Source organism: Mycetomoellerius zeteki, unplaced genomic scaffold (genome assembly GCF_001594055.1).
Source record: "Mycetomoellerius zeteki isolate Tzet28-1 unplaced genomic scaffold, Tzet1.0 scaffold1268, whole genome shotgun sequence".
Taxonomy (NCBI): Eukaryota; Metazoa; Arthropoda; class Insecta; order Hymenoptera; family Formicidae; genus Mycetomoellerius; species Mycetomoellerius zeteki.
This window is the reverse complement of record NW_017256199.1, coordinates 2,078-13,578: the sequence shown is the minus strand read 5'-3', so window position 1 is coordinate 13,578 and position 11,501 is coordinate 2,078. Positions and strand designations below refer to the sequence as shown.

Sequence of the window (11,501 nt, the reverse complement as noted above, 5' to 3'; positions counted from 1 at the left end):
TTAAGGAAATTTTCTAGAAGATTGTTCCTTTTTTCTTGAATTTCATTATTTTTTTCAAATGTTTTCCTTAATTCTTTAATTTCTTTCACACGCTCGTTTTCTATATTTTCATTTTTACGACGGTGTTCATAAAGAGTTCTACTTCTAGTAGCACCGTCTTTCATGGAATATGATTTGCGTTTTGATGTCTTGATGTTTTTATTTTCTTCAAGTGGATCTTTTGTACTCTGTAATATCTGTGAATCTTCTGATTCTAAAGAAAATGAATCTTCTGTCAAAGGTATTGACTCATAAGAATCACATGAAGATCTTGAATCTATTGAAGAAATTTTTGTGTCTGTTGAGGATGGCATCGTAAAAATGATCTCTGGTGTTTTTGAAGGCAGTCTGGAATTTTGCTTAGCTCTTTGTTCTGAATCCTGCTGAAAAGAAATAATGAAAGTTATTATATTTTGTAGAATTTTTATATAAATATATAGCTTTCAGATTTTTTAATATAAATTTTGAAGCAATTCTTAGAAGAAAAGTATAATTATCTATATAAATATGAAAAAATCTACGCAAATTTTATATATGCAAATATTTTAAGATTTCATTTTTCTTTATAAAAAGATCTACAATCTGTATAAATATTAATTTTGCCTCAAAACTTTTTTTAAATTATGAAGTAAGAAAAACGTATATTTCTGAGAAAATTCTAAGAAAATTTTATTAGAAGTCTCTTTTATATTTATGTATATATTTTCTTACTGGCTGAGATTGCATAGATGACAAGGTTGATTCGATATTCATCGTTTTATCGTCCAAAAATATATTTTCAAATGTTTCAAAATACTCCCAGGTTATCCTTCCTCGGCCACTTAATTTCTGATTATCTTTGATTGTTCGATATGTTTTCTTCATATTTCTCATTTTTCTATCCAAAATATCTTCTGTCACACATGTATAGTTCTGTTTTTTGAATTCCTTTGCTATTTCAGCCCACAAGAATTTCTTTTTTACTTTTGGATCTCTGAATTTTTCTTTGCGTTCTTCATATAAATGTATTAAAAGTTTTGTATTTTGATTGTTCCAGGAAAAATTTTCTTTGTTAACATCTGTAAGAAAAAAAGAATAAGCATTTCAGTAAATGTTTCAATCATAAAAAAACATTGTAAGAGAGTTAAAACTTTTATCATTAAGATCATGGAAAATCAAGTAGTTGAAAAGGAATGAAGAAATTAGAAACATTTTTAGATAATTGAAGATATTTGTATTTTTTACAGAGACAGCAAATGATATATTACCTATCATTTCATTTTCTATAGCAGTCAGATTTGTAGATTCTTCATTGACTTGTATACAGTCATTAAAATAGATCTCCATGAAACTTGGATCTGCAATAAATTAAATATAAAAATAACATATAATTTATACAAAGGTAATTTCGAAAGGTCATGGCTAATAATAAACAATGTTGATATAAGACTACTTTAAATATTTAAAATCAACATTACTTATTATTTACTATGCCTTCTTCGAATTACTTCTGTTTATTATTATTGTATATATAATTATACAAGCTAATATTATTATTCTAATTTATACAATTATATTACTTGCATTTTGTGGCATGTTTCGTTATTACTACCCTGAACAAAATGTTAGTAATTTGGGGCCAAATTGGCAGTAAACTCGATCAGATTTTGACACTTGAAAATTGTAACCATCTGTGTTCGTTATTTAGCTATGGATTTGTCGACGAAACCTGCTGACGGACTATGCAAGTAGATTGGTGGCTTCAGAAATCAAACAGAATCTGATTCAATCAGACTCTGTTCGATTTCTGTTCTCAATCTACCATCAGGTCATGAAAGACATTATTTGATTTCTGCTACCAATCTGCTAGCACAGCAAGTCTAGCAGACTTTGTCATATGTCTAACAATTTGCTCACAATGTCAGATAATACAAACTTTCTGTACAATTTGTTGCTTTTCTATAATCAAAAATTGATAGCAGGCTTTGCTAAAAATCTGTCTCCAGGTTTTGTTATCAGGGTAGTACTAAAAATCTATAATTATATATAATATAAAATTCATGTTATGTATAGTATAGACAAGTATCATGTTATGTATAGTATAGACAAGATTTTTAACTACTGCCAGTAATAAAAGGAGAAAGGTGATATACTACAAATGAGAGGTTAGGTAAATTTATATGATTATAAAAAATTATGAATTAAGGGTAATTTTATTATTGCTAACTTACCCGATGTAAGACGAGTATGAAAATCTGCTTTTTCTATAACTGTGTAGAACTTTCCTCGGAAATCGTAGATTTTTTCAATTAATTCTTCTGTTTCACTGTCGCCATGTTGAACTGTAACACGTTCCGCTTAAGTAGCATAAATAAAAACTGCTACGAAAAATGGCGTCCGCTGCCTCAACATGTTGACACGTAGCGATTGAGCGGAACGTCATTCAGCAGAAAATCTAGTAACGTTGCCCAACTGTTGAGTCCGCTGAATGCTTTACAATTAGTACAAAAATCTCGTGCGACACGCACAACACAAGTGCAATACGAAGAATTGGTGAAATACATGGAGCCTCATTCAGAGTTCGCCGAAGGAAAGTTTTTGGGTAAAGAGGGTAAACTTCATTATGCTCTACAATGGCAAAGATTAACAAAACTTTTAAATTCATTAAGTACGGCACCCGGAAAAACGACAAAGCAGTGGCAAACGGTATGCAATTTAAATAATTGACAATGTAACTGATTTAATATAAAATATATGTAATTATATATTTTATTATTGGTTCGTTTGAAAATATTAATCATCATTTATCATCATAATTCCTATTTACGAGGCATGTCCAGAAAGTAAGTGTACTGAGGCTCTCACGGCCGGAGGGATTTTTTTTTCGACATGTTGGCTACACTGCCGTGTAGCCTGATTCCTCCCCTCCGCAACGAGACCGGTTCTAGGTCAGTACGTTGAAAACTGTCGACGCGACACAATAGGTTTCGTGAAAAATGTCAATCCAATCTCCCGCCAAGTGCGAAATCATAAAAACTGCATATGGTCATAAAGCTATGAATCGTACGAGTGTGTTCAAGTGGTGTCGCGAGTTTAAAAACGGTCGTACGTCTGTGCATGATGATCAGAGGAGCGGAAGACCTTCAATTCTGATTGAAAAAATCGCGACACCACTTGAACACACTCCTACGATTCATAGCTTTATCACCATATGCAGTTTTTACCTCATTATAAACCTCAACCGGAGTTTTTTCCTTCCAAACGAGATAACGGATGATGCCGCGTATTTCGCACTTGACGGGAGATTGAATTGACATTTTTCACGAAACCTATTGTCGCGTCGACAGTTTTCAACGTACTGACCTAGAACCGGTCTCGTTGCGGAGGGGAGGAATCAGGCTACACGGCAGTGTAGCCAACATGTCGAAAAAAAAATCCCTCCGGCCGTGAGAGCCTCAGTACACTTACTTTCTGGACATGCCTCGTAATTATATGCTTCTTTATTGGTACGTTTATTTAAATATATTAAATCAGTTAGATTTTCAATTATTGTTTAAAGTATATAACAAGTATTAGCACGTAAGAGCATTATATACATTATATACATTCATACATTTTTTATACATTATTTTTATTTAGGTATGGAGAGATTTGAAGAGCAACGCATCAAAAAAAGCAGCAAAAATACGTAATGAAAGGAATCGAACGGGAAATTTTCCAATGCAATCACAACCGTTGGAGGATTTAGAACAACGTATCATCGCGTGTATGGGTTTAGACTACGTGCAAGGTTCTGAAACTTGTCCTGATAGTACACCAGAGGAAGAGGTGTGTGTGTGTGTGTAACATCAGGGAGTTGATTGGGTATCTTGGAATAAAGTGAAACTTACAAAAGTGAACATATTTTCTAGAATATTTCTAATTTTATTAGCCAATATGTAATGAATTTGCTCATTTTTGTCATTTTTATCTTGTTTCAAGATACACAATCGACCCCCTGTTTTTTTTCGTAGTTTCTAACGAATTTCTTTTGTGGACTCAACTTTATTTTTCTGAGTATTTTTAGGTTTATCAACTCGAATTGGAAAAGGGGAATGAAGAAGTTCTTCATTATCCACCGGAAATATCCTCTATTGCTGATGTTTTACCGAGAAACAATGATACGAACAATGATGGTAAGTTTGAAATATGTTGAAAGATTATTTGGTGTCTTAAAATCTGAATATTTCTATATCTATCTACTTAGAAGCAATTGATGTATGAATCTGCTATAGCAGGCAAAATAGTTCATAGTCAACGCACGTTCTTCACAAAAGAATTGCACATAGCACATACGACACATTTCATTCATGATCTAACAGATAAAATATTGCTATTGAAGACGAAGACCATAATTTTTCTTTGATGCAATCGAGAAAAAGAACGAACGATCTACGAACACGAGCGCGAATGTCCGAACGTCCGAATGTCCGTTCGTTCTTTTTCTCGATTGTGCGTAGTCAGCTTTAAAAAAGAACATGAAATATTAATATTTTTTTAATTTCTTATAATTTATATTGATTATAATATATATTAATAATATTCTTACTATCAAGTATATGAAGAAGACATGACATTTGAAGATATAATAATATTGGAAGATCATCAAGAAATGAACGATAATAACGAAAATATAACGTTTGATGATGTCAGACATATATTGTATTTGAAGATAATGTTCAGACTAGCACAAGTAAATCTACAGGAAAAAATAAAACTCGTAGTTTCAAAGCATCACGAAATAAAGAAATAGTTCCACAAACAAATTATGGTCGTAAGTTTATGTGCGGCATTTTCGACAACGCTTCTACAACGTTACGAACAACACTGAAGGAGCCTACAGACCAGAGCAGCGTAGCGGTGAGCGGCGAGCGGTAGCCCAATAAAAGCCATGCTTCACTAATGATGTCACGCAAAAGCGTGACTCTCATTGGGCTACCGCTCGTCGCTCACCGCTGCGCCGCTCTGGTCTGTAAGCTCCTTAAAGCAATCATCTGTGTTATTATTATCATTATCATTTATTATTTTGTATGGTCTAGAAAAAAACAGACAACGGATCGGTGCACAGCTTCAAGAAGCGCGTGGAAAATTTACAGATAGTTAAAAACCACGCAACAGCTTTACGAGTAATATTTTCTATTTATTAATGAATAGTAACTTATTATTAATTTTTATTTTTTCCTTTCATGTAGGAAACTATGGATAACAAGTACAATGGTAATAATGATGATAATGTTAGATAACGATAATTATTTTAAATAGTTATTTGCAGAAGCTTCAATGAAGCAGGCTGAAGCTGCATTATTAGCTGCAGCACAAAACGATGAAAAGCGTATTACTTTAGAGGAACATACTTTAGAGAAACGACTAAAATTCGAAGAACGAAGAATTTTGCAAGATGAACGAAATATAGAAATTATTAAAAACATGCAAAACTTATACGCTAAGCTACTAAATAAATGAGATGATTTCTCCTTGTAATACATCTGATATTGATACATCTGGTATTGATGTAGTGGTGCTCTCGTGAATTTAATTGTAACCTGAAACAGAAAATTAAATAAATATAATTTTTTAATGTACAAAAATTTTAATACTAAATGATCAATATATTTTTTCCAAATATGCCAAAAATCTTACAACAAATTATATAATATTATATTGCTCAAACTGTTCGGCTATTGTAAATTTTGTACTGTAAAAAGTTTATTATATGAAACTTACTTAAAAAATTGATGATGTGTCCTTCTTGCAGCTTAAACTTCAATTTAAACTCTTCCATACTGACGAGCAATAAAACTTTCTTGTTTGCGGTTGCACGTCCCTGATATACATATTGTCGATCTTCATTATCAAAAATATTTTGTCTGTTCAGATCATGAACGAAATCATCGTTAAGCTCTATATCATATATTCTATGTGCAATTCTCATGTTATGAAGAACAGCACATGCGTTGACTATTTTGCCTGCCATACTAGGCTCATACATCAATTGCCTCTGAGCAGACAGACATCTAAAGACAGATTTCCAGATACCAAAAAATCTCTCAACGCACGATCTAGCTTTGCACAAATCGTCGTTATACCGATAACTAGGCGATCCTGGTGGTTCATTTTTTAAAGGTGTCATTAACCAAAGTTTCAAACCATAGCCGTCATCACCTACAAACATTATTTATTATTGTAGCACATAGAATATATGATATAGATAGTGATGACAATTTTATTCATGATCTAAATAGACAAAATGTTATTGAAGATGAAGACCAACAGCTTACCGATTAACCAAGTATTACGTTCTCCATTTTCAAAACGTCATTCCATAATGCGACGTACTGGTGAATTGGGCCAAATGTATGCGTCATGACGTGCTCCTGAATATCTTGCATTCACGTTGAGAATTTTTTAATCAGGATCAGAAATCTAAAAGTATAAGAAAAAAAATATTAGACAAAATAGAGAAATCCCGATCTAACAGTCAGAGAAATAGTATAATATAACAGAATATACACCACTTGTACATTGATTGAAAGATTACCCCAATGGTTTACATAAGCTTCTTCGTGTTCATGTGGTGCTATGATGTTTATGTGGGTGCAGTCTATTGCTCCAATAGCTCCGATAAAAGACTGAGGTGCGGCTCTAAATGTTCTTCGTTCGTCATGGGAAATCTAACCCATTGTCTGAGAAGAAAATCATTTATCACTCACTCTTCTGACACAACGGCTAACAGATGATTGGCTCGTTGCTATATCCCACTGCTCCGCTATTGAACTCTGATAACACCCAACTGCATAAAATCTCAAAGCAGTCAAAATCTGAAAGATAGTTTATAAATATAATTTATAAATTATAACATAAGCTGTAAATTATATGTTGTAAATATAATATAAATTAAATAACATTATGTATACATATTAGATATATATTTGTACAATATCAAATCTTATTGGACCGTAAGAGTTTTAAACTAAATACCGATGAGAACATGCCGTAACGGTTAAGCTGGATCTTGGATACTTATAATATAATTTCGTATGAATTCATATACTACGTATGTAGATTCTTAAATGCGCGCCGAAATTTTTTTTCAGACTTACAACGCAAACTCTAATCAACTATCGTAATACTATTACGAATTAAATACGAAGGTGTGGCTATTAAATAACGAGACTGCCGCTGCTACAGAAGAAGTACGCATGCGCCAAACGCCAGCGACCGACAGCTGTTTAGCGTGAAGCCTTCTCTTTCGAATGCAGTACCTCTCGCTTCTGTAAACAAATCCGTATAGCCGTAGCCTTCGTTCGCATTAGAGTTGTTTTTTTGTTTCGCCGGAAAAATGGTAAGTGTAACAATAGAGCAATTGTTACAACACGAATTGTTGTGAAATTTCACGTGAAACTTGGAAAAACCGCTACTGAAACTTATAATTTATTGAAACAAGTGTATGGCCGTGAATGTTTATCGCGTGCACATGTTTTTGAGTGGTTTAAGCGTTTTCAAGAAGGCCGAGAAGACGTTGAAGATGATTCACGCCCGGGTCGCCCTTCCACGTCAAAAACGGATGACAATATCGAAACAATCGGTCAAACTATTAATCAACATTACTACCTTCATGTTCTTGCTGAATTCTGTGAAAAAATAAAGAAAAAACGATCCGAATTGTGGAAAGACAATGGGTTCTCCACCAAGACAATGCGCCGTTTCATTCCGCATTGTCTGTCAAGAGGTTTCTAGCCAAGTACAGCATCCCAGTGTTAGACCATCCGCCTTATTCGCCGGATCTTGCACCATGCGACTTCTATCTGTTTCCTAAGGTGAAATCTGCATTAAAAGGAACAAGATTTGAGTCCGTTGAAGCTGTGAAAGAGAAAGCGGCACGCGTCCTGAAGGAGCTGACAGAAGAAGACTTCCCAGGACTGTTTCAAACAATGGAAGATTCGCATGGAGCGTTGTAGGGATAGAGGAGGGGTGTATATTGAAGGTGATAATAAGTAAATATGTATGAAATCAAAATAAAATGTTTTACAGCGTCAGTCTCGTTATTTATTAGCCACACCTCGTACACATAATATCTATAATATTACACAATTTTGTATGAAATATTACACATAACATAATAGAATATTTTATTTAATTATAACTAAATTAATTAATAGTTATTATTAAATAAATCATACTATTTTGAGTTATAAATATGAAATATTCCTCTGCGCTAATATCATCCTCTGGTGGCAAAAACAGGGGCGTAGTAGTAATTTCAGGTTTGGGTACAGTAAAATGTTCTACATCCAGTTTGCGGCATTTTGAGCAAATCATCTGCTTCTCATCCATCCAAGGGATTTTCCGGCGTAAAGCCAGAGAAGGGCGCTGAAGATTGCGCCCTACATGTCCCTTTTCTCCCAACAACTTGAAGGGATTCATGCACCGATCATGATGGGGCATGATACACTGCTAGAGTCATGTGAGAGAATGCTCTGACACAGTAAGTAAAATAAGATTGGAAATAATTGCAGTAAATTTTTGGTAAATACAAATATTCGTGAGTTGTCGTAAAGTTACGTTATGTTCCAATAACAGTTTAAACACTAAACACAGGTAGGACGTTTGGGCTCGATCTGCGGACACAGAACCACTGCGCGCTTTGTTTATATTGAGTACTGTGTTTATTTTGAGGCCGTGCACCAGCCGAAATATTGTTATTCAGTAACTTTACCGAGCGTGATGGCGCGTCGGCAGACTGACGGAGCGACATTGCCTCACTTTCCGAGCTCTTACTCACGAACGAATGCGTGTCCCATTAAGTCCTTTTAGAGTAACAAAGTAGACACCTGGGGCTATATTTCGAGCTGTATTAAAAGAAAATGAGACTGGCCTTTTAGGCGCGCCGCCATTTTGAAAATTTCAAAACTGACAGACATCATCGAAAACCGATCTGATCGAAAAAAGAATATTTTTACGTGAAAGAGCATTCAATTTTCTATAAGAAAACGTCTATATTTCATTTTTAAACTTGCCTTTCATGCCCACTAACGACAAGCGAAAAGAGCGCTGCGACGAGAAAGCCTAAAAATTGACGGCTCTACAGTTCGGCAACCAGTTAGCCTACAAGTATATTATTCGGCATAGAGTCTTTATTCATCAAACTGTTCAAGTTCAAGCAATATGAACGAAATCCATGAAACTTCGCAAAATGGGTGGCCCACTTGGTATGGATGCCCCATATAAGATAGCATGTATACTCTAGATATCTCAATCTATAATTTACCTTAATTGGGATGTGTTTATCGATTACACCAATACACTGTGGAAAGTTCCACGATTCTTTAAACTGAGTAGCAATTTTTTTCCAATTGTCGCTAGAAGGTTGAAATAATTCATCCTGCAGTGTCCCATATTGCGTCACAGGTTTCCTGTACAATCCTTGTAACGATACTTCGTCCTACTCTATACGCATAAGCTAAGGAATTCACTGAGTCTCCTGATGTTAAAAATCTATTAATGAAGAATTGAACAAGACAATATAATTTATTAACATAAAATTATTCTAATGTAGCATTGACTTACCGAAGAGTTATATACAATCGATCCCTTACAGAAATTGGTTCTCTGCAAACATACATTTTTTCAATTCGTGGTTGCACTCATTGTAGTAAGGCATCAAACTTTTCTACTCATACGCAATAATTAATATGTTCCTCTCGATCAAGACGTATTTCATTTATAAGATTATGATCATCACCTTCATAAATTCGTCTACGGATTATAGGCCTTACCCAATAACGTCTATTTATTCTAGCAGTTCTAGCATACCTTTTACGATAAACATATAGTAACGTTAATAACAGTAATCTTCGTCGACGTAAACACTCTAAGTACTCGAAATTATCCATTTTAAACTTGTCTGTCAATGTTTAATTACTAATTATAATCATTTGCTATTAAAAGTTTGTAAGTTATATTAGAGATGCTTAATATTGTCGCTTGACGCCGTCGCTTTCAATGTGAACAGTGATAAATGCTCATAAACTAGCATTTGAGCGTTGCTGCTTGCTGCTTGACGCTTGCATGTAAATGCACCTTTAAAGATGCGTAATAAGCATCAAAAATTCTATTGGTAGATACAAACCAATGCGATACGAGCAGTCATTCATGCAGAAGTCCTTTCGGTCAATTTAGGTCATGTGACTAGCAGATAACAAAGCAGTGGATGCGCTATCCACTGCATAAACGAATGTACTCTTTGTGTTTTTAGTAGGGTGCGTCAACTCCCCTGTTGAAAAAAATTGTTAACTTCAGCGCCATCTAAAATAGTTCAGTGTAACTAAATAGCAATATGGCGTCTCTGATCGATAAAAATGCATAGCTTTCAGGGGTTTGTGTCTTGACTATATTATAATTAAAAAAATACAAAAAATATTTTTAAAACTTTAATATTGTATCAAACAATTTCTTGGTTTAAATATTTTTTAAACCAAGAAATTATTTGATACAATATTAAAGTAATCTCCATTTCTGATAGTTATTCTAAATCTATGTTAAAATTATTTGTAGTATTTGCTATTTTTTTTTCAGGCAAATGACAAAATTAAAATAGTAAAATAACTACTTTGAAAAACGAATATTTGTATTTTATACATACACAAAGCTGTAATTATTTTACTGTTTTATTTTGAATAAATTCTCTGTCATTTAAAGCCTCTCTGCCTGAAAAGAAAATAGCAATATGTGTTACAAATAATTTTAATATAGATTAAGAATAACTGGAAATAGAGAGTATTTCAACATTGCATCAGAATTCCTTGGTATAAATATTCATGAAATGGATATATTTATGTATATACATATATATATGTATATGTATGAAGTATACATTTATGTTTTTATTATATTTTGATTAGATAACATCATAATAATTATTTATAGTTATACTCAATGATCAATGTGAATTGCAATGATGGTCTAATGGATCTAATTGTAAGAGCATTTGTAATGTCTTTCCAAGTCCCATGTCGTGACACAAAACTGTGAAGATGATAATGTAATTCAAAAAATTGAGTCAATTTAAGCCTTTTGTTGATATTGTTGATATTGAAAATCTCAAAGACTATAATTGTAGTCTTTCTATCTCAAAGACTACAATTGTAGTCTTTCTATCTCAAAGACTACAATTCTTATCTCAAAGACTACAATTGTAGTCTAAAAGAAACTTTCTTAAGAAACGATATTTATTTAACTTGTTTCGAGCTCTCCCAAACTTTTTCCTACTATCTTAAAGTAAAAAAAGTAATACAAATAATAATTTTGTAATATATCTCGAAATAGTGGTATAAGTCCGTGAAGCACAAGTGGTGAACTTGGCCAAACTTGGCACAACCATGACAAAACTTGGCATACTGAGGAACTGATCACTTCTTCTTCTTCTTCTTTAATTAATGGCTCCC

The 11,501-nt window shown here is 33.4% G+C and overlaps 1 protein-coding gene, 1 long non-coding RNA gene and 1 pseudogene across 3 annotated transcripts; 2 read left to right on the top strand and 1 right to left on the bottom strand.

The window, feature by feature from the left end:
• The first annotated feature begins 2,323 nt into the window (after positions 1 to 2,323).
• Positions 2,324 to 7,373, top strand: LOC108731417 (uncharacterized). Of its 2 annotated transcripts, none has more exons than XM_018461750.1 (4): positions 2,324 to 2,724; positions 3,658 to 3,846; positions 4,085 to 4,193; positions 7,152 to 7,373. In XM_018461750.1, the coding sequence occupies exons 1-4, from the start codon at positions 2,581 to 2,583 to the stop codon at positions 7,169 to 7,171; spliced, it is 462 nt and encodes a 153-aa protein (XP_018317252.1). In that variant the 5' UTR covers positions 2,324 to 2,580; the 3' UTR covers positions 7,172 to 7,373. The 2 variants fall into 2 exon arrangements, with proteins under 2 accessions (XP_018317252.1, XP_018317251.1); XM_018461749.1 differs by lacking the exon at positions 7,152 to 7,373 and adding an exon at positions 4,605 to 4,831 and having other exon boundaries at positions 2,507 to 2,724.
• Positions 7,257 to 8,086, top strand: LOC108731416 (putative uncharacterized protein FLJ37770; annotated as a pseudogene).
• Positions 8,087 to 8,273: 187 nt separating this feature from the next.
• On the bottom strand, positions 8,274 to 9,921 carry LOC108731418 (uncharacterized). Its single transcript, XR_001937021.1, has 3 exons — positions 9,625 to 9,921; positions 9,326 to 9,552; positions 8,274 to 9,162 (listed from the first exon to the last, which is right to left on the bottom strand). It is a non-coding gene; the product is annotated as an uncharacterized lncRNA (long non-coding RNA).
• Between the last annotated feature and the right edge of the window lie 1,580 nt (positions 9,922 to 11,501).